This window comes from Leishmania panamensis (assembly GCF_000755165.1).
Source record: "Leishmania panamensis strain MHOM/PA/94/PSC-1 chromosome 32 sequence".
Lineage (NCBI taxonomy): Eukaryota > Euglenozoa > Kinetoplastea > Trypanosomatida > Trypanosomatidae > Leishmania > Leishmania panamensis.
The window spans coordinates 843,952-866,356 of record NC_025879.1 but is presented as its reverse complement, the minus strand read 5'-3'; the positions used below and the strand labels follow the sequence as shown (position 1 = coordinate 866,356).

General features: G+C 53.2%; 4 protein-coding genes across 4 annotated transcripts in view, besides 1 other annotated feature; all 4 read left to right on the top strand.

The window, feature by feature from the left end:
* Nucleotides 1–2,876: 2,876 nt before the first annotated feature.
* LPMP_322380 (hypothetical protein) lies at nucleotides 2,877–3,821 on the top strand (the record flags this gene model as incomplete). The annotated part of the gene is made up of 1 exon (XM_010703621.1): nucleotides 2,877–3,821. The coding sequence occupies one exon, from the start codon at nucleotides 2,877–2,879 to the stop codon at nucleotides 3,819–3,821; it is 945 nt and encodes a 314-aa protein (XP_010701923.1).
* A 1,777-nt stretch (nucleotides 3,822–5,598) lies between these two features.
* Nucleotides 5,599–6,043: a repeat region.
* A 6,569-nt stretch (nucleotides 6,044–12,612) lies between these two features.
* LPMP_322370 (methionyl-tRNA formyltransferase, putative) lies at nucleotides 12,613–15,987 on the top strand (the record flags this gene model as incomplete). The annotated part of the gene is made up of 1 exon (XM_010703620.1): nucleotides 12,613–15,987. One exon carries the CDS (start codon nucleotides 12,613–12,615, stop codon nucleotides 15,985–15,987), a length of 3,375 nt encoding a protein of 1,124 aa, XP_010701922.1.
* A 1,301-nt stretch (nucleotides 15,988–17,288) lies between these two features.
* LPMP_322360 (ATP-dependent RNA helicase, putative) lies at nucleotides 17,289–19,601 on the top strand (the record flags this gene model as incomplete). The annotated part of the gene is made up of 1 exon (XM_010703619.1): nucleotides 17,289–19,601. The coding sequence occupies one exon, from the start codon at nucleotides 17,289–17,291 to the stop codon at nucleotides 19,599–19,601; it is 2,313 nt and encodes a 770-aa protein (XP_010701921.1).
* A 1,247-nt stretch (nucleotides 19,602–20,848) lies between these two features.
* The window catches only part of LPMP_322350 (hypothetical protein), a gene marked incomplete at both ends in the record, with an annotated part of 5,145 nt that continues 3,588 nt past the window's right edge, over nucleotides 20,849–22,405 (top strand). The window contains one exon of the mRNA XM_010703618.1: nucleotides 20,849–22,405. Coding sequence (XP_010701920.1) covers nucleotides 20,849–22,405 — 1,557 coding nt within the window.

The following is a 22,405-nucleotide window of genomic DNA, read 5'->3' as shown; positions in this document are numbered from 1 at the left end:
GTCTCGCTTTTTTGTGTTTGAGAGCAGTCGGGTTCCAGGACTCATCTTTTCCTGGCCTCTAGTTCTTGCTGCGTCTCTGCTTTGCGTGTAAGACTCCTTTTTGCCTGCTCATTCACTTTTTCTTTCTTTACTCTCTCGCTGAGCACTCTTTCCATTCTTCTGAGGTACGCTGCTTTCCATCTCTCTCTCACTCTCTTTCGACTCTTCACCACTTGTTCAGTATCTTCGCTGTTGTTGTGCCCTTCACCTCTGCGTGTACTCCTCTCTCTTTTCCTTCGTGTGCTTGCGCACCCCGCATTTTACTTCTGTCATTCTGTTCTTCTGTCGTGTACTCCCTTTTACCAGCTTTAGTATTATTCGTATTATTAGTTTTCTTGGCTTGCGTGTTTTTTTTCTTTTTATTATTGCCTCTCCTCGCCTCTGTACGCAGGGTCTCTTCGACTCCCCACCTCGCGCTCTCTCTCTCTCTCTTTGTTTGGCCAGCCCTCACGTTGGTGCCACATTCCAGCAGACCTCACTCATCACGCTCTCTCTCTCCACATCTCCCCTTTCAAAAGGCTGGAGAGTAAGTCCACGGCGCGTCATAGCCCGTGTACATGTGTAATTGAGCGCATTTTCAAAGGAAGGAAGAAGAAAAAGGCTTTACTGATTTGTTCACCATCTCTCCTCATTCTGCTCCTTTTTTTTTGTTGTTGCACAGCTGCTCTGCTCTGCTCTGCCGTTGGCTCACGGGGAGAAAGGAAAAAAAAAACTAACAAAGAATAACCCAAAAGAGGCGAAACGTCTGTTCCCCCTCCCCCTCCTCCTCCTCTCTCTCTCTCTTCGGTCTCCCGCCTCAAGCAGAGCATTTAGCCCCCGTTCGCTCTTTTTTTGTTTGTCATTGTTGTCGAGCTGCATTATCACGTCATTATCATCAGAGTCCCGACCGCGACCCATCATTCATCATTTCATGTCAGTAATTCTACACACACCCACTCACCCACCCACAGGCACCCCCCCAAGGCACCGCTTAGCGTCAGGAGTAAAGCGGTACGCACAAACAGCGCGAAAGGGATAACAGAGGGGGTATTACTTAAGCAGCGGTGAATCGTGTTACCCAAAGACAGAAGCGAAGGAAACTAACGCGTACGGAAATCTCTAGTCAGACGTGAGTGGCTCCTTTTTTTGATTGCCCTTCTCTATTCAGCGAAAGAAAAAGCTGCAGCACTGGTGGCAAACTACGGTACTTTTTAGAGCCTTTTGTCGGGCCGCCTCTCCCCCTTCTCTTCCTCCTTTCTTCCATCTACTAGCATACCTTTCGAGGCCAACATTGAACACACACACACATACCGCTCCTTATTGCCCCCTCTGTCTCTTGTTTGTGCGCTTCAGAGGCTTTTGCTTGTTCAGTTTTTTTTCCCTGCTCTGCGTCACCCACTACTTCTACAACCTCACCCACCCAACCCCCCCTTCCACATCTCGCTATCTCACAGTAGAAACAAAGCACAGCACAAACAAAAGTCAGAAAAGCTCTCTTTTCCTCTCCCTTTTTTTGCCCTTTTCTTTTTTGTTTTTTTTTTTTCTCCCCTCGCTGTGTGCCTTTTTGTTTTGTACGTCTTTTTCCTCTTCTTTGTCCTTTGCATCTCTCTCTGTTCGCCTTGGCTGTGTTTGGTCCTGTCAAGGCCGAGTTGCCCTGCTGTGTTTCCGTCTATTCTGATTGTGCACGTGTGTTGTTTATTGTTTGCTTGCTTGATCGAGTGTTGCTTTGTTTGTCCTCCTTCCCGTTGTTTCGACCTTCATGTAGCCTCTCCCCCTATCTCCGCTTGTCTGTCTCATTCTTTTCATCCACATACGCACAACTGCGCCATTTTCCCCGTCACCACCTCCCGTCTTTTTCCTTCTTTTCGCTTTCAGGTCATTTTTTAGAGCCCTTGTGAGTCACGGCGTCGATTCCTTCCTCACCCACGAAACGGAAAAGTGTACCCGCAGGCGGCATTCAGAACGAAGAAAGAAAACTAATCGACCTACAGCGGCGAAGAGCAGCAGCACTTGCGCGGTCACGCACCAACGGAAGAGCGAACAACAAGACAGGGTGGCTGAGTAGGCGCGCACGACGTGTTCTCTTTTTCTTTCATTTCGTTTTGTGTCTCTTCTTTTTAAGCATTTTTCTTTTCCCTCTCCCCTCTGTTCCGCTCTCCTTTCGGTATCTCGATCTCTGCGTTGCGGCTCTCGTGCCCCTTCCTCTTGCTGGTGTGGGTGGTTTTCGCCTCCTCTTCCTCCTCGCCTTCCTCCGTCTTTTTCTCCGCTGCCCCCACTTTCTCTACGGCTTAACTGTTTTTCTCGTGCTTTTCTTTGCATTTGTTTTCGTCTTTGTTCTTTTTGTTCCCCCCTTTCCTCGCCGTCCTCGCGTGTGGGTGTGTCTTCGTGCTCTTGTCTCTTTTACCGCGCATTAGCAAGTCGGAAAGCTCACGCACACATACACGCGCGCGTAGTGCTCCCTCTCCCCTGCTAAGTCACGCGTTGGCTTCTTCGCCGTCTGTCCGGCCCTTTTTGTGACTCCTGGTGGCTACGGCGCAGCCCAGAGAAGAGTTCGCTTTTCTCTTCCGTGCGTAGTGCGGTGGCGGTTTCGTTGCCTTTGCTCTGTTGTGTGGGCCCTCTCGTGAGTCGCGGTCTCCGCTGCCGTTGCCGGGCGCACTCGCTTCGTCTCCCCCGTTCCGCGTCTGTGGTGTAAGACGCATACACACATGCAGATCGCATCTTCCTTTGAATCGGCAGATAGTGAAGCGCTTCGCTTCCTCGCGAGCGTGTCGCGCTACTCACTGACGATCGATGAGAGCGAAAACGCATCCTGCACGACTCATATCACACTCCCCCATGAGCTGGAGTCAAGGCCGCACATGACCTCCACATCTGAGATCGGCGATGCCACGTCGTCTTCGAACGAAACTTCGCTGTCAGCGAGGCTGATTGCTGTTCCCGAGTGTGCAAGTACGCGCTGCAACACCCCTAGTGTGACGGCTGGTGCAGCAGTGCAACCCCTCTCTCGGGTGTCCTCGTTGCATCAGTGCGGTACCAACATTTCGTTGCTCTACAAGCTCTCCGCAGAGGACGCTGCGCTCCGCGCCCGCATTGCTGTCAATGCCAAGGTTCTTCTTAATGTGCTGACTGGCTACGAGGCGGATGACATTATCGACTTGCTCTACGTTAACGAAGCGTGGTTCTCGACGGAAGTGCTGATCTACTCCCTGTGTTTGGTGAACCGCCTAACCTTTCGCTATCCGAGCTGGTGTGCCACACACGCCGAAACAGACTGCGAGGACATCAGCGGGATGGAGCCACACGTGCGCTGCAGCTTCAGTTCCAGCGTGCAGACCTCGCACCTCACGCTTCCGCACGTGTGCAGCAGTACCTCCAGCGATACTAGCCACGCCGATAACTACGGCGAAATCCCGATGGGCGATTGTCTGTTGCCCTCCAAAGAGCGCGTTCTTAGCGCCAGCACTAACAGTCTCGGCGATGTGTTTAACCGCCACAACACGCGCCGCCGCATCGTGGCACTTCTCTTGATCTCCGGCAAGTTTCACGGCGATGTTGTCTACAAGACGTCCTCGCTGGCGAATGTGTTGAACAAGTTCCGTGACGAGCAGCGCGCTGTGGCCACCCTTGCTTCTTCCCCAGCTACTGTCTCTGTCAAGTCGGTGCCGAGCCGTCTCCTTCCTCGTATTACGCCTGACCACCTTGGGCAGTGCGAGAAGCGACTCTTCCAGGAGCTGAGCTACACCATCTTGGTGAGCAGGGATGAGTACCAATACTGTGAGGACATCGTCTTGCAAGGGATCTGAAGGATTCAAAGGTGTGCTGCGGAGTTCGCAGCACCAATCGACAGAGGGCACACTCCTGGAGGAGCAGCAACGCAGCGGGAATGTACAGCATTCAAAACAGGAGGACGTTGCGCCTTTGGCACCCGATGACGGCCATCCACGCATGTGTGTGTGTGCGTGTGTGTCGGTGTAAGCAGTCGGATCCTCTATTTTCCCTCTTCCTCTTCCTCCCGTTCTTGGCGTGTTTGCATCCTTTTTTTATTTTTCGACTGAACTTTTGGTATGCTGCCGAGTCGCATCTTGGCGTTGACCTTCGTATAATTCGCTGCCTTTTCTCTCACTTTTTGGTTGCTGTGTGTGTGTGTGTGTGTCAACTCGAATGCCACGTTTTCTCTGCGGGTGATGTGGGTGGTGGCGATGACACGGGCACCTGCGGCTGCCTAAGCTCCCCCATTCTCCCTCCCTCGTCTGTCACCCACCATAATTTCTACCACCTATTTGGCAGCAGAAAAGGGAAAGGGAGATCAATGTTTTATGGTGACTGTTGGGAGAGCTTAACACGACTCTGGCAGGTTCCACGGGCCGCTGTGCATTTCCTTCCCCCCTCTCTCAAGTTAGAGGACGGACCGATCTTCTGTATGGCGTACTTGTCATTTGTGACGTCTTGCTCGTCTCGAAAAGTGCGATTCGTTGTTTTGATTTGTGCTTTCCGTGTGTGTATGTGTGTGTGGGAGGGGGGGGGTGTAGTCGAAGAAGGAAAACACCTGAACAAGAGAAAAACTACATACCCCTACATACACGTAGATGTGCATGTGTGTGTGTGTGCGTCTCTCTCTTTTTCTGGAGTCCCTTTTACGTGATGCGCACACCACAATGCGCCACTTCGACATCATTTGCACAGCACACGTCAAGTGCTTCTCTTTTTGTTGCCTCTTTTCTTCCTTTGCCCAGTGCTGTCTTGCGATTTTGCCCATCATCCCGGACGCACACTTTTCTCTCTCTCTGTGTGTGTGTGAGCTACCCCGCAGAGAAGGAGACAAACCGCGGGGTCGTTGAATGAGGGTGTCTGAGTAGGTGAGAAGAGGTGGAGGCATCAATCAGTCAAATAAGAGTGGACCCGCGCCACCAGATGCGAAAAGAAGGCAAAGCGGCGCAGTTTATGAATAATGATGAGCGAAGAAAAAGGCAACAGCAACTACTAACGGCACTGTAGCGCTCATGCAAGCCCCTCTTCCCCTTTCAGCTCCCCCCGTGTGCATCCGCTCTCATCTTTTCCTCCCACTGCCCAGTACACTTATGCATCTGCGCCTTTCCTTCCTTATTTCGTGCGTATGCAGGCGCATCTATAGCGTGTAATGCTTTTTTTTTTAAAACTTTGTTGTCTGTGCTCCCGTCGATCGCGACTCTCTATCTCGATGTCGGGATTATGTTGCTCTTCCAGGCTCTGCATATATCAGCGTACAGGCCCATCCACACGCCTTTTTTTGTGCTTACATGGACGCGTGCGCCTGCAGATGTGTCTTTCGTTTGTGTGTATGTGTATAAATATGCGTGTGTGTGCACGGCTTCTGCCCACATCTCTTTCTGGATGCCTCCGTGCGCTCTTTCGCCCTCTTCTTTTTTGCCCCTCTCATTCTCGAACGTTGCATTGCTGCCTTCTGGCTCCGATGCCTGTGCATCTCTGCTTTGTGTGAGGCTTTGTTGGTGTACGCGGCGCATTTTCTTTGGCTTTCGTTCGTTTTCTGGTCTCTTTTTTCATGCTGGCTCAGATGACTGGGATCACCCCAGCGTTCTATCAGGGTTCAGCGTCGCCACTCTTTGAGGAAGCCAGAGCGATGTATCGCTGCTGATGCCTGCGGTCCAGTTCTGCAATGCGCCGCGTTGGAGCAACCTGCGGCTTTGAACGCGCTTGTACTACCCTATTGATGGGAAGAGTGTCCACATCACTCGAGTATGTCTCACCGGGCCCTCGCTGCCTACTGGTGGGAATCCTGAGCCGCCCATCGAGAGATGTACCGCGTGGCAACCTATATGATGAGAGCGACTGTGAGGCACCCTGCGCAGCTGGCGTGAGTGAACAGAGCTCGAGTCAAGTGCCGTGAGCAGAAAATTGTGTCGGTGTATTGCTGCAACGCGCGTGTCTAGCTCTGCCTCGCACCATGCGATGGCCCTGTGGCTGGGCAAAGGTATAGTGTAGTTTAGTTCATGCTGTATGGCAGGGAATGAACACGCTGAAACGAAAATATTTTGTTTTTACTGTCTGACGTTCTTGTTGTAGGCGTTGAACTCTCGCCTCTCGCCGTTGGTTTAGGCACATGCAGGTCGAGTGGAAAGGAGGAGGAGGAGAGAGCAAACACAACAGGCACGATGAGGTGGGAGACTTTCCCGGCTGCTTTTCAAACCTGTTGTTCTCCCTCCTCGCCCCTTACCCCGGTTACGCCATCCAGATGCCGGAGGTGTCGTTTTTTTTTTTTTCGACCGCACCATTGTGGAGAAAGTGCGGTGAAAATGATCACAATGTGTACAGAGGGAGCCCACACGCAAAAGCAAGACAGCCGAATAGGGGAAAAAGAAGCGACGCTGGCTGGCATGTATTGCCCTCTTCCTCTCCTCTGTTTCTGAGTGATGTGTGTGTGTGTGTGCTTCTTACTTTTCCCATTTCGTCTGTTTTAATCTTCTCGAGTCTGCGTTCACCTTCAGATGACCCATTCGCTTCTTTCGTCGGATAAACGGTGAGCGTGCAGTTTGCTTTCCTTATTCCCCCAAAAGGTTTGATTTTGTCGTCTCTGGTTGTTCTCTTTTTTATTTTGTTTTACTCTCCGCGTCTTTTGGTTACACACAGAGCGATTCAGGCGTGCACGTAGGCATCCAGTACGTGTGACTTTTTGTTGTTGTTGTTGTTGTTATGCGACACTCGCATCTCCTCCTTCTCTCATACACACACGCACCCTACAAAGGAAGACGTGCCGCTGTTTTTTCTTTTTTTTCCTCCTCCTCCCTTCTCCTCCCTTCTCTTGTGTTCATCGTACATGTCTACATGCGTTATGGCCTATTCTGCTTATTCGTCTCTCTTGTTTTTTTTTCTGTATGTTGTGCTCTGCATCTGTCGGTTGATATCTCTGTTGTCGGTGCACCCGTGTATGGGCGTGTGTCTTGTTCAACTACAACTACAGCGTACGGAGCAATCTCAGTGATGCCTCTCCTCTTACCATCTTTTCTCTCTCTTCTCCTCCTCCCTTCCCTGCCTCTCTTCGCTTTTCTTGACTTCAAGTAGTCGTATGTATGCATTCTTCAGTGTACACACAGATAGGGCAAGTGGATGCAGTGACAAATGCCCAACAGGATGAGCAGTAGAAATCCAGTTATCTGTTCTTCGTTGCGGAAGTTTCGCCTCACCTCCGCTCTGCAGAAATGCGGCTTCTACCACCACCAGCACTTGCGTATGTGTTTGTTGTGCCGCCCACATTGTCCTCAATGCCCACCTTTTTCTTGCCTTCTTCGAAGCAATCATCTACACATCAGCCTATATATATATTTATTTATTTATATTTATATATACATTTATAGGCATATATATCTATGTATGTATATGTATGTCTCTATATTACAGAAAAGCCGCCCAATTTCTCATGTTACTCTCCTCTACCTTTCTCTCTTTAGTTTCTCTTTTTTTTTTGTGTGTGTGTGGGGGGAGGAGGAGGGGGACTCTCTCAGTTGTTGGTGTTCTTCTGTTGTGCCTCTGTTTTTTTCTTTTACTCCCAAACTTGTACACCCCATGAGGGCATCTACGTGGTGGAAGTGTACTTGCCTGTGCGCGTAGGCGTGCAGATTTTTCTTGGCACTGACCTCTCTGGTCAACGGTTCGCCTGTTTTGTGGCGCGCCCTCTCCACCCACCGTCATGAGAAACACACATGTGTAGGTGGATGTGTGAAATGCTCTGCATCTGAGCTGATGAAAGGCAAGCAAAGCGACACAGGCCGCTGAATGTGCACGCAGAGATAACGAAGGAAAAGACAAGGTGCGTCATCTTTTGCGTTCTTCTCACTTTCTTTTCTTGTTCACCGCACAACACCCAGCCACCCACCCACCCCCCACGCACACGTACTTGGTAAGATGTTTCACCAGAAGCAGCAGCCATCAATGCGATGTCAGTGGCAGGAAAAAGCAAACAAGCACACAGGTAGAAAACAGCGCAGACACCGACTCTCAGACACGCGAGGAAGGCGAACAAAGGAGGCGAAATAAACACTCACACACGTCCAGTGTAGAAGATGGCCAATTGTGACTCACACTCCCTTTTCCTTCCTGTGTTTGTTGTTTATCTTCTCCCAGCCCTCTTTTTTCTCACCCTTCCCATCGTAGAGGGCCCTGACTTCCCTCTCTCTCTGTGCGTGTGTGCGCTTGCTCAGCTGCTGCCTCTCTCTCTCACACACACTCTCTCTTTCACTCTTTCCTTTTTTTCTGCTGGCAGGGTATACTGTGGTTCGCCTCTTCTGTTCTAATGCTAGTGGGCTCTCTTGTGGCGCCATTTTGTGCCATGGTGCGGAGGAATGAGGCATACGCACAGATGCAGGTGAAAGTAGCTACTTTTGCATGTGCGTTCGTGCGTGGTATTGGTGCTCGTGAGTCTCGCTCGCTCGCTCTCTCTCTTGACTTCCTTCCTTTCCTTCGTGGGGCCCACAGATGAGGATGGGACACAAGATGCTTCTCTTTATTTTTACCTTTGTCTTTGTTTTTTTTTTTCGCCTTTGGCGTATCTACTTCCTTTCACGTTGACCCTCTCCTTCTCTGTAGGCTCTCATGTATTTTCCCTTTTTACACTTGTGGTCGTTCTCTCTCTCTCTTTTATTCATTTTAGCGTGCGCGTATATCTAGTCTCTAGCACTCTGTGCTTTCTTCTGCGGATCTCTCTGAATGACATATGTGTTTCCTTTGTATGTGTGTGTGTCTTTTCTTCTTCTCAGTTTTCAGTGCCCACTGCATCTTCCCCCTTCTTGCCCTTCTTTGTTTACCCCCCCCTCACCCCTACTACCACCTTTTCTGTCCTTTAATATTTTGGGTAATTGTGCGCTTTCTGCCTGTGTGTGTCTGTCTCCGGGCTGCGACCTGATTCGTCTAGCTTGTACGTTCCCATGCAGAACTCCTCCCTCTTTCCCCCTTCATCGCCACCTCCTCAGAGAAACACAAGGAGTAGCGAACACGTGCTGCCCTTTCTCTTCTAGACCTGACATCCGTAGCGTTTCACCGCACCTCTCAGTTGAGCTCTTTCTGTAACGTGTGAAAGAAAACCAAATAGCGGAAAAAGGTGAGCCCGTATAACGAAGTGCGCAGGAGAAGACAAAGGAAAAGAGAAGTTCGCTGCAGGTTTTGATGTTGTCTCCTCCTCCCTTCCGCTTTGGAACTACCTTTACCTTCTATTCCAACTGTTGGGGGGGGGGAGGGAGGGAGGGAGAGGGCGCATGAAGGGGGCTTTTTTCACTGCGAGTACGTTATATTCTTGCCGGATTTGTGAGCGTATATCTACGCGTGTACCTGGCCCGCTTACGGCGAGGGCGATCTTCAAGGCTGCTTCTGATGGTCTGTGTTACTGAATGATCAACCACTGCTTTCTTTTGCATCCCTATCTGCTATTTCTCCACTTCTTCATTCCGTCCCCCCCGCTATCTGTGCCCTTTGCTTTTACCGTCGTTGTCTCAGTGCTTCCTTTTTTGTTTATGTGATTGCGGTTTGATCTTTGCTGTGGTGGTCGCCGTTGACGTTGCCCTAGCCGAGGGCTCTCTTCTTCACCCCTTGTACTTTTCGTGCTCTGCGCTCTTTTTTTTTACTGCGTTTTCATCCCACAGTTCGTCATTGCTCTGTGCTGAACAATGCGCCTGTACCCTCATGCGTGCTTCTATACCTCACGACAAGCAAAGGAGACGCGCACGCGGCCTCGTGCTCGTTCACGTGTGCGCGAGTGTGTGGATGCTCTTCTCCTCTTCCCTAAGTGTCTTTTTTTTTTTGCTCATATGGCGCCTTTCATTATTCGATGAGATACTTCTGTGTCTGTGTATGCATGTATATGCCATCGTGTCCACATAAACTTTCACTCATATATTTCTATTGTGACTATTGCATCAATCTCCTCACTCACCTTTCTCCTTGCCCCTCGCTTGTGTGTGGTGCGTGCTCTTTTCTCCACAGAGTGTATGTGCAGATTTGTATATTTTTAGTTTCCCTCCACTTTTTACTGGCCTCCTTCATCCACTTTAAACTCCCGCTTTTCAGATACCCGTCTGCATTTTTGTGCTTTGCTACATCATTCATAGCAGAGGGAACACACACCCACACACACACACATACACACACATACACACGCCCAGGTGAATCCATTTGTTCGTGTTTGCAACTGCAATTGTGCAGGAAAGCAATTTCGGGTGTTGGTGCTTCGTGTGTTGGCATTCGTATGTGTGTGCTGTTTTTCTATCGTTGCCTGCTTGTCTCTCTGGTTTTTTTTTTTACCGTTGTGTGTGAGGCACACGCATCTCTCGCACACTCTCTCGCAGTTTAGGCACACTCGTTCACAAAAAAGTCGATCCCACTTTCCCCCTTTAGTTCGTTTGCCTTTTCACGCATCTTTTCCCCATCCCCGTAGTGCTCTTCATGACTGGAGCGGTGCTCTTTCTTTGTTTGTTTTCTTCTGTGTACGCTCCGTTCTATTTATTCACATTCGAACCGTCGACGCGTGCGTGTGTGCGTCTTTTTTTTTTGTTGTAATTGACGTCAGTCACCGCGTGCGTGATGCAGCTGAGACGTGCTTTGGTTGTGTCAGTACCGGCAGGTCAAGGTGAACTTTTGTCTTTTCGCGGTTGAAAGAATGGCCAACGTAATCCAACAAGTGTCGACAGACAAAGCACGCTTCTCACCAAGCACATACAGGCACACATACGCCCAGTGAAAAAAATAAGAGAAAGAGCAGAGGAAGCAAAAGATAGGAAGCGAACAAGCCGACTTATGAGGAAGAGAGACATTAGTGTGAAGGGAAGGAAGAAAGGCTAATGAAGTTGTCTCTTTCTATAATAGACACACACACACAGTCCGTTTCTCGGAGTTTTCTCTGCTTCTAGCCACCCTTACTCTCCCGTGGCCCCGAAAGTTGCACCTGCCACCTTTTTCTTCTTTCCTGCCGCGGTGTGTGTGTGTGTGTGTGGCAGACTTTAATCATTCCTCTTCTACCACTTCCTATGCCTTCTTGTTATTTTTTTTCTTTCGTATCGTCACCTCCTCTGCGTACATACGAATGCTCGTTTCTCACGATTATTTTGTGTGGGTGCGCGCGCGCTTTGTGCTCCCTCAAGATACCCTCTATTGCGGCTTGTTTGTTTGTATGTTTCGGTCTCGCTCTCTTGTTTTCCAGTGCGTGGCCTGCGGTGTGGTGTGCTGTTGTTAACCCTTCTCTTTTCTGTTTTTTCTTTCTTTTCGTTGTGCACTGTTCTGTTCTGCTCTGCTGCTTCAGCATCACCGGTGCGTTGATTTTCGCGTGTGGCTTCTTCGTTTTCCCCTTTCCCTCTTCTCATGCCGCACCTCTCGTCTGCTTGACTTTTTCGCGTTGCTCGCCTCTCTTTTGGACAGCAATTGACGCATACCCCCCTCTCTCTCTCGCCCTTTTCTGGTCTCTTTCCTCCTCTTTGATTCTTCAGCACTGTCCTTCGATGGGGACTGGGAACAGCGGCGAAAAATAGAGTGATCGAACGCCGTGTGTGGTGTGTCAACCAAGCATGAAGGCTGCTGCAATAAGGAGGAAGGGAGTGGGAAGGATGGGATGAGGAGCCGGGGAAAGAGTGGGAGAAGCGACAGTCTGCCGAGATGCTCATGGAAGTATTGTAGCTCCCTTTCGCCTCATTCACTCCTTGCCTTTACGCGACAGAAACAATAGTAAAGAAAATCAAAGGGATTGACATGCGGCGTGATTCGCGCGCTGGCCCTAAAATGCACGAGTGTGGCGGTGGTAGCGCTGTAAAAGGCTCACCCCGTGTGCGCATGCCCCCCACTGCCTCAATAGTGATTGCTAGCAGCCCGAGGGTGACAGCGTAGAGGGGAGGGGGCGGACCCAACTGTTCGTATTGTCCGTTGCACAAGATGCTGCCCCCCTCCCCCCAAAGCGGCCACTGCAGGCGCGCACTTACCCAAATCCGTCTTGTACTAAATGAAACGCGCTTCCCTCTTCGTCGTGGCGTCGCCGGCGTCGTTCTCCCCCCTTTCCCTCGTCAATCCGCTCTTGTCTGCTTCGACTCCCGTTTTTGTTCTTCGATGCCTTCTCTCCTTCAACCACCTTTTCAGTGGTCCCACACTTTAACGTATGGCTCCTGTCGCAGGGGCGTTTCGCTTGCTCCACTACACGCACTCTCCACCGTCGGTTGACGAAATCGAGCACGCGCTGTGTTGTAACTCGACGTGTAAAGGCGTGCCGCCTCTGTCCCAGCGACGGTGCTTCCTTTTCCTGTACGTTGGCGAAAAATTGGATTGGCGTGTGCGCACAATCAGCCGAGCTTTCTGCCTGCATGTCACACGTCCCTCGCTTACTCGGTTACAAATCACTGAGAAAGAGAATCAACTCACCCTATCGTAAGAGTGGAACAGCGCGCGTGTGTGACTGTGACGGCGTATTTTGTCGTGTCCCTTTCATTTTCTGGGCTTAGAGCCCTTGGTACTCCCAGCGCTCTTTCATAATTTACCTGTTTCGGTCAAGAAGCTTGTGCCCAACTGCTCGTTTGGTCCTCTGGGATCTCCCTCTCCGCCTCTCTTTCTTCTTCTCTTCATTGAATCCACACGATGCCTGCGCTCGCTCGCAGTGCCGTGACCTTTGCCCGTGCTGCTGATGCTCTTCAAACGGTTTACAGGTGTGGTGGTGCCCACCTGACGTTCTTTCGAACGCGGCGCGTTTCACTGGCGGCGGTTCGTGGCGAAAAGCTACGCACTTACACTACAATTCCCCTGTCTCACTCCAACGTGTCTCCACAGACGTCATCGAATGCACAATACGATAATGTCGGCGTAAACTCGCGTTTGACCGACAAGGTGAAAGCCGCCACTCCCGTCCTCTCTTCCTCTGCACCCTTTACAGCCACCGCCACGTCTGATCCCGTGATGGCTTTCAGGGTGAAGAAGCTTCGCGTCCGCGAAACATTTTGGCCGGCCCCACAGCCAGCCTGCGTCCGAGTGCCGCGCCTGTTGGTGTTCGGCGGTGATTTAGTCTCAGTCACCGCACTTGAGGCTCTTCACACACGTATGCGCTGCATCGTGGCGAGTGCACTGCGCTGCTCGAAGACAAACACCAGCAACAGCGACGCCGCTGGTGCGCATTGTCCACCTCCAACTGCGGCATCATCGTTGCAGGGACATAGCACGGAGGCAGGCGCGACAGAGGGCGATGAGTTCATGGAGGAGGTGGACGCATTCGTACGCGATCACATCACTGTGGTGTGTCCGACACTTCCGCTCGGCATGAGGCCAGAGATGGTCGCCAAAAAGTTCGCGCGCCAGTATCCAGTCGCACGCTACTGCGTCGAGCACGGATTACCTATTATTCCAGTGGATGATCCCAAGTCCCTGTCGCGGAGCGCCTTGCTGAAGGAGATGCTGGACAGCAGTAAACGCATGGCAGCCAGTGCGACAAATTCACATACCCATCATTTCCACAGGAATGCCCCCCTGTTGAACCACCAGCCTTCACATGCGCCGTCGTCATCTGTGCAGTGCTGCAGAACTGGTGCAGGTTCGCCGCCCTTAAAGGGTCTGCCTAAGGGTAGCCGCTTTTCCTCATCTGCGTTCTCTGCGACTCCACACACGTGGGTCGCGCAGGGGCGTCCACTGGCGGACTACGACCTCACCGTTGTCGTCTCCTTTCGCTACTTCCTGCCGAAGAGTCTTCTGCTTGCGCTGCCGCCGGTGATCAACATGCACCCCTCGCTGCTCCCTCGCTACCGCGGCGCCAGCCCCATTTTTAGTTCGCTGCTCCGGAACGAGGCGTTTGGCGGCGTGAGTATCATTCAAATGAAACCGGGGCAGACAGCAATGGACTCAGGAAACGTCCTCTGGCAGTGCGAGGTGCCCATCCCCCTCGACATGGACATTCGCTTGTACTTCCCGCTGGTCACCCAGATCGGTGCGGCTGGCTTATGTGACCTTATTTTTGGCAAAGCCCCACCAGTGTGGCGGCCATCGCTGCCGACTGCCGATGCTTCTGTGCCTGCATCCCCCTTGGCTTCAGAGCGGTCATCCGCATCCACGTTTCACTGCAGCAGCCGGTGCCAGCCACATACTCACCAGGGCGGCGTCGACTATCGTTTAGCGAACGCTGTATCTGTCAACAGCGCCACAACACCGTCGTGGTTCACGCTGCGTCAGCGTTGTCTGGCACCGCTTGTGCACCGCTCCGACGGCCACATTGCTGCACCGACTTCAGTTATGTCGCGCAACGCGCACTTGCCGATGAATGTGCTCTTCAACGTCGCGGAGCTGCCGTTCCTGTCGTCCTTGCCAGCCTCGACGAAGAACTACCACGTGGAGCGTATCCACCACGTGCTGCGTTCATTGGGTGGCATGACTCAGAGTAACTGCACAGGCAGCTCTGAAGAGGCGCCCAGCACAGATGACCCAGAGGCGAGTCACCCCCGCGTCTGCCAACCCTGGATGACTCTGGGTCGTGCCCCCACCCCCTTCACCGCCAAAGCTGTGCAGGACGCCCGCGAAAGGCTTCGTGCGCTGCACTTGCCGAATCTAAAGAGTCCTTCTGGTGCCGCAGCGCAAAAATGGCAGAAGAGCAGCACCGGCATGGCAGTGACAAGGTGCAAGGGCGCACCGGCCAGCAAACAGAAGATTTCCCTCGCTGTGGCAGCGGAGCTGGGCATCAACGCCACCATAGAATGCGCGGAGATCTTCCCAGCGTCGGTGCTGAGCCCGCACTGCGACTGGCCTGACAGCTTTATCTACAGCTGGAAGCTCGCGCAGGTGCAGACGTATCCCACCTATGCACACTTCTCTGAGGACCCCTATCACGCACCATTGTTGCCGAAGGATGCGGCGGTCGTGCGCTTCAGTAGTATGAATGCGGCTGAAGCGTTTGGTGTGTGGCGAGCCTTCGTCGGGGGGGACTATTTCCAGCCCTCGGTAAGTGCCATGCTCGACAAGAGCAGCACCCCGGTGCGTAACCAGCTGGTGCGTCGCGCGTTGCGGCGGCTTCTGCTCCAGCGTGCCAAGACCCATGCAACAATGCGAGGAGCAGGGCAGCACCGCAGCAAGTGTACGGGAGCAAGAGACGAAAAGGCATTGGCTGCCGCGCTAACCTTGACTAGCGATGACAATGAGGTGCCCGTCGGCATCGTGGCAGGCAAACATGTTGACTTGGATATTTTGAACCCTGCAGGCGTTCAGCTGCTCACAGAAGCGGAGAGCACACTGCGCACACCCTGCACCTTCACACAGGTGATAAACCCAGTGCTGGCGCCAGCGTGCGTGTGCGAAGAATTGGCCGAGGTAGAGCAAAGCGGACATCTGCCACCCAGATTTTCCATATGCACCCAGCAGCACCCAGAGCGACGATGGCGAGTTCGCTTTTACCGAGCTCCGCCAGCGATTTTTCGCTCACTGCTCTGCAGGAGCGCAAATGACAGCGCTACACAGAAGACGACTCGATGGAGGAGATGTGAGCCTCGCCTTGCGATGGGCGAGTGCGGTATGGCAGCCACGGACGGTGCCATGCCGTCCTTGCGGCAGCAAGAGTGCGAAGTAGATGGCGAAGGCAAAGTCCCTGCCTCAATCACGACCTCAACCCGCGCCGCTTCTTTAGCTGGAGCTGAGAAGGGGCAGCGGCAGCTGGGTCATCGTCATCCGAGTGCCGGTGATGTGGCTATGGCAGCGCAAGCCGAAGAGTTGGGAGAGCATGAGGAGGCCCCGGAGGACTACGTGCCTGAGGTCATCCATGCCGCACCGCCGTCGCAGCACCCCCTTCATATCCCTCCCGGCACTGGCTACTTCCCTCAGTCTGACGAGAGCTACGGCGCCATAAAGTGCAAGGAAGGGTGGTTCCTGTGGAAAGAGGCTCACATGAAGTGTGGCAACAAGGCGCAGCCAGCCGTCCTCATCCGGAAAGGTCTCGCCATGAAGACGGGTGTGCTCTACGTTGGGCTCTTCTCCGAGTACTTGTAGACCGCGGTTGGCGGCGAGTAGATATGCGCGTGAATGTCTCCTTTGCGGGTGCTGTTTTGTGTTTTTCTGTGAAGGCTCTCCGGCTTGTCAGTTGCCGTACTACGGGGGAGGGGGTGAGTCTGCACTCAGCGCGCGCTGTTTCTCTTCAGGGTTTTGTCCTGTTCTTTGCACTGGGTGGGGCTTCTTATCGTTCCTGCGTGATTTGGGGGACCATTTACTTTGCTGTGGTGATGGCGCGGAGAGGGAGGAGGGAGGGTGGGGGGCGGATGGATATGATTCCGTGGGAAATGCCGTGGTGGTCGCGCTGCCGCAGCCACAGGCCACAATCTTCTTCCTCTCCTCTTCCCCCCTCCTTCTTTTTTGGCGCTGTTTGTTTGTCTTGTGTGCCGCCCTTTTATCATACCGTTGAGCAGACTCAGCAACACGTATGTGCACATACATATAAATTTATATGTAACGGGCGCGTACGCGGGTAGACACTCGCCTTCACACACCATTAGGCCGAAATACAAGTCCCACGGGGGGAGCCTTTTACGCGTTTCTCTACCTCGCTTATTTTTCTTGTCAGTTTGGCGTTCATCCTATGAGGTGCGTAGATGGGGATGTGCCGCGCTCAAACTACTCTTACAAGTACATGGTCACACACACACACACAACACACAGAAATAAATGTACATTCAACGGACGGCAGTGACTTCGAGGCGCACTGGAACCGGAAGAAGAGCAAAGTGGCACCAATGTGGTTAACCGCACTTTTCACGCAGCCGAAGACGCCGCTCTCTGCGGGTGCCTCTCTTTGCTCACTAAAGGTGCTCGTTGCTGCCAAGCAGCAATACTGCTGTTTTCTCCCCTTTGATGTTTTACCCACGTTAGCCCTTGCGTCTCTTACAGCTGCGTGCCAACGCAGCGAGCGATAATATTATGGGCTTTCTGCACAGGGGCCATCAGCGCCATTAAAAACAAGGCAGCAGGCTTTTTCTCTGGTCTTTACAGGCACACGTTGCATGCAGTTCTTTTCGCTTGCTGTTGTTGCATTTTCCGCCTCCCTCTCTCTCTCCCTCTCCCCTTCCTCTTCCTAACCTTGCCTTCATTTCCTGTGCAGAGCTACGCGCATCTGTTTTTCTCTTCTCGCGCTCTGCAGGATGAGCGTCGCGCCTTACCCGCTACGCCCGTCTCTTTCTTTAGGTCTCTCTCTTTTTCCGCATCTGCTCGCCTTTTCGCCAGGTCAGGAGAGCAGACACTACATTCAACCGAGCACTTGGGTAGTAGCCTCTTTGCGAAATTGGAAATAGCTGTCGCGAATGGGCATCAAAGGCCGTCGAAAAAAGCTTCGACAGCGCGAGGAGCTCGCGCGGCAACAGCAAGAGCAGGGAGGGCATGCCCAGGAGTACGGCAGTGAGGACGACGACGGCCTTGCCGGCAGGGTGTTTGAGATGGGCGAGTGCCCCTTTCACTCCCCTGTGGATGCAATGGGACGCCTGAGAATGAAGAAGAGTGACTTTTTCCGGATGCAAGATATGGAAGTGCTGGAGCAGATGCAGGAGGAGCACCAGAGCCGCCGGAAGCCGGCGCAGTCCGGGGCGGTGGTGGCCGGTGGCGGCAGTGCAAGCCGAAAGCGTTGCCGCGGTGCTGCAGTTGACTCTGTGGAGGGCGTCGCGGAAGAAATTGAGCAGCGCTGCCTCAGGCGCCAGTACACGGACGAAGATCTGTTCGAGAACCCAAAGAGTGCTATAGCTGGTAATCGTCTGGTGACGCTCTCCACAACAGCGGAAGCACCAGACGACAGCAGCTCAGCTCAGGCACATAAGCGAAGAGGCGCATCTCTGAAGACTGAAGAACTCGATAACCCGAAGGAGGAGCAGGTGGATCTTATGGAGCAACGGCGTAATGCTGCTCACGGGGCTCTCTACCGCCATCCACTGATCGGCCTCGACTCTGTTGTTGTCGATGCCCTGCAACGAAATGGTTTCTATCGCATGACCCGCATCCAGGAGCGCAGCATCCCGTATGCGCTGGAGGGCTACGACATTCTCGGTCAGGCGCGTACCGGCTCTGGCAAAACTCTCGCCTTCTGTGTACCGCTTCTCCATCTAGCCAAGGACATAGTCAGAAAATACCCGAATGCCACTGTAGGGCTGCTGCTGGCCCCCACAAAGGAACTGTGTGTGCAGACGCACGCGGTTCTCTCGACACTGTGTGAGCACATTGCAGCCGTGCCAGCCACCGCCGGTGGGGCGCAGTTTTACGTGCAGCTCATTACGGGCGGCACGAATGTCAGTGAGGAGCGCCGGCGTCTTGCCTCGGGGATGGCGTCCATCGTCGTTGGCACGCCTGGCCGAATTCATGATCATGTTCTTCACTGCAAGGGGTGGCACTTGTCGCGGTTGCGCCTTCTCGTGCTCGATGAGGCGGACCGCATGTTGGCCGACGGCTTCCAGCGTGATCTCGACGCCGTCATCAGCCGAATCTCGAAGGGGCGGCAGACATTTCTGTTCTCGGCCACCAATTCCAAGTCGGTGCGGGAGCTTGCTCGCCTGTCCCTCTCTCGTCTCCCTCTTTTCATTAGCACCGCTGGCGATGCCCCCTCTGTAGTGGAGATGGGCGACAGTGAAACAGCAGGGGCGGGCGCGAGCATGGCGCCCTACCGCGTGTATAACGACCCCGCTGATGACGGCGGAGAAGTGGTGGATGAGAAATACAAGTGCAAGGACGATGTCGATTACGATCGCTGCAGCGACGAATGCGCCGGAGAGGCGGACGCGATCCCATCGACGCTGCGCCAATTCGGTCACATTGTGCCTTCACACGACCGACTGCGTGCACTCTACACCTTTGTGAAGCAGGTCGCTCGCCGTGCTAAGGTAATGATCTTTTGCTCCACAGTCGCGAGTGCCGTCTTTCACTGCCAGATGATGGGCTCCGTCGGGTTCCATGACGATGTCATGATGCTGCACGGCCAGATGAAGCACCGACAGCGGGTGCAGGCGTTTCAGGTGTTCACCGAGTGGAAGGCAGGAGTGCTGTTTTGCACCGATGTCGCAGCGCGTGGTCTGGACATCCCGCATGTGACGTGGATCCTCCAGTACGACCCGCCTCTTGATCCGACGGAGTACATCCACCGCATCGGTCGCACGGCGCGCGCCGGCACTGTTGGTAATTCGCTTCTCTTTCTCACTCCGGAAGAGGCGCCATTTTTGTGCTACCTCGCCCAATACGGCATTCACATGGCGAAGTATCCTCTGCCACTGAAGCTGCCGCGCATCCAAGAAAAGTTGGAGCACGTGCTGCAGCTGGACGAAGTGGTAGCCAAAAGCGCTGTAACGGCGTTCCGCGCACACGTTGGTGCCTATCAAAGCCACATCCTTAAGGAAACCTTTGATGTGCATCGGCTGGACCTCGAGGCGCTGTCCAAAGCATTCGCGCTAACGGCGGTGCCGCACGTGACGCTGCCTCGCAACACAGAGGAGGAGAAGCGGAAGGAGTACATCAAAGGTCGGCTCAAGTCGCTGAACCGGCGCCGCCTCGACGCACTCCGCTATTACGAGGCCAACAAGACTCGCCCGCAATGGGAAAACGGTTTTTTTGTTGGCGTCTCACGTCCCTCGATGAGCTGACCAACTTGTGTGTGTGTGTGCAGCGGGCATGTGGCTACGTGGACATGTGTGAGCGCCAGTGCCATGGACGCATAGGCCTCTTTAAAAAAAAAAAAATGTTGCTCACTTCCGTTGTTCCAGGCTGTTGTGTCTTTGCTGGTGACCGATGCGAGTAACACGCCTTGACGGGCTTCATCGTTAAATCGCGGTTACACGAACCCCCCAAAAAGAAAGAGCAAAGGGAAGGAAGAATACAGTGGGCTGAGATGTGGGTGAAGCTCCATACCGATCTCTCTTTCACCCTCAATGCTATCCCCCCTCCTCTTACTCGCTGATGTGCACATGCGCACAGACTCAGCTAGACGCACAGATGGCCAAGTGGTTGTGGTGTCATCCCTTTTTTTTCATGTCTGCTGCTTGGTAGCAGACGGAAGGGAAGAGAGTGGGGAGTCATGGTGCTTGCTTGCGACACCTTTCCACATGCAAGTACACGTGCCCCGCTGGCAGAAAGGAGGTTGGTCATGACTAGAGGTAGCAGAGAGGAAGAAAAGCAGGAGAGGCGTCGACTAGTCGACGCATGCGATTCTCACGGAGTACACGCGTCTTCTGGATTTCCCCACATGACCATCCTCACTCACTGCCAACGTACTTCGCTATGAATATCTGTCTTACACCAGCTCTATCATCCCCCTTCTCTCTTTTCTTCAGGCCGCGTTTCTCTTGTGCGCTACTACCCAACAAAGCGCAGGAAGGTGGAATCACAAGTTGAGACTTACGCGCACAGACACCAACACATCCCCACACCCACCCAAAGACGCAGTTCTGAGAGAGAGAGGCAGCTCGAGAGTGTGATACCCAGGGCACGTGTCAGTGCACTGTTCTGATTTTATCATTGACCTTGTCTTGGTCATCTGGTACGCTCTCTGTGTGTGCGCATCAGCATCCCTGGGACTCTATTCTACCACCCCTCTCCTCGCTCTTCTTGCTCTTCCAGGTGTCGAGCAGCGTAGGCTGGGTAAGTGCGTACAGTGCCAAGGACGCGATATCGTTGAGTCATTGGCGCGTGCAGTGCACACACGCGGCGGTGCGAATTTCCTTTCTCCCTGCGCTCTTTTTCGTATACAAAGCTACGTGCATTTCATCCCACACTGGCCAACACGCTGTAGAGGCTTATCGAGGCCATCTTTCTTTCGTGCTTGCTTCTCAATGTGGTTCTCGCTATCAAAACCTCACCCGATTCGCTCTCTTCCCGGTTCCTCACGCCGATAATGTCAACATCTTCCCTGGCTTCTCCCACCACAGAGAAGGCGCAGAAGTTGAAGGAGGCGCAGCTGAAGATTGGGATGGCGCTGAAAAATGCACAGTACGCGCTGACAACGCATGCCCACCGCGGCCTCACAACTGCACTTCACGAGAACGCGAGTGCACTGACGGCTCTCAGCACGTACCTCTCTCTCTCTGGCAGCCCAGTAAAGGCAGCTGCAATTGCAGGGCAGATGGCCAAGATTCTAAAGTCTGTCGGCACGTATGTCTCTGCGAAAGAGAGGAACAGCGGTACTTCGCAGCATACCGAAGTGTCGCGCCTCAGCAGCTCATTTAACACGCCCCCGAGCAGCAGCGTCGTGCTGGATGACCTAGGCCTCCTGCCAGAGACTCCACACGAGTCTGCTGGACTCGTGGCAGAGCTGCAGCGAGTAGTAAGGGAGTTGACACGAGAGCGAGACGCGATGGCAGACGAGAAGCGTGCGCTCGAGGCAGCCTTGGAGGAATCTCGCCAGCACTCCACCGTCACGCCACATACAGCATTTGAGGCGCACTCACCGGATACAGCTGACAAAGACCCTGACGTGGTTATTCGACAACTACACGCGGAAGTGAAAGGCTTGAAGCACGAGGTGCGCGAAGAGCACATGAAGGCTGCTGCGCTGCAGGATCAGCTGCACGAAGCAGAGGAGCAAATCGAAGATCAACAAGACCAGGTGCAGGCACTTAAGATGCAGCTAAGACTGTCGCAGGAAGAAAAGCTGTCGCAAGATGCCGCCTTCGCCAAGAAGGAGGAGGAGATTAAGGCTCTTCAAGAAGCCTTCTTGCAAAATTCACGCAACACAGCGGCCCCATCATCAGCGGCGGCAGCAGCAGCTACTCGATCCCCTCATGGTTATGTAGATAAGGATGACTTTGACGCCTTAAAACTGCAGAATCAGCTACTTCAGCAAGCGCTGCGCGAGCAAACAACACAGATGCGACCTACTGATCCTCACGCTGTACTGAGCCAGCAAACACTAGAGGAAATTGAAGCTGATCATCATCAACAACTAGAGGCGATGAAGCTCACCATTCAAGAACAGTACAATCGCGAAAACCAACTTCTCGACAAACAGCGCTCGATGCAAGACACCATTGACGACCTCAAACGACAGCTTCAGCTCAGCAGTAACCGGCAGTGGGTGCAGCAAGAGCGCGAGAAGCATCTCAACGAGATGGACTCTGCAGAAAGACACATGGAACACCTCCAGGAGACGGTGGAGAGACACAAACAGCACATCCCCTTACAACAAACAAAGCTCCAACACTACGCTGAAAACGAGCGTAGCACCTCTGACGTGATCAAGAACCTCGAACAACACCACGACACCCAGATAGCCAAGCTTAACCAGCAGATCATCGAACTACGTGACGAGCTCAACAAAGCTTGTCGCAGAGAACAAGAACTTCACGACCAAGTGCAAGCAAGCAATACTGAAACACAAGCAACCATCGCCGCTACAACAGAGCAGTACAACCACCATCAGCAGCACATCAGCAGCCTCACACATAGCATGGCA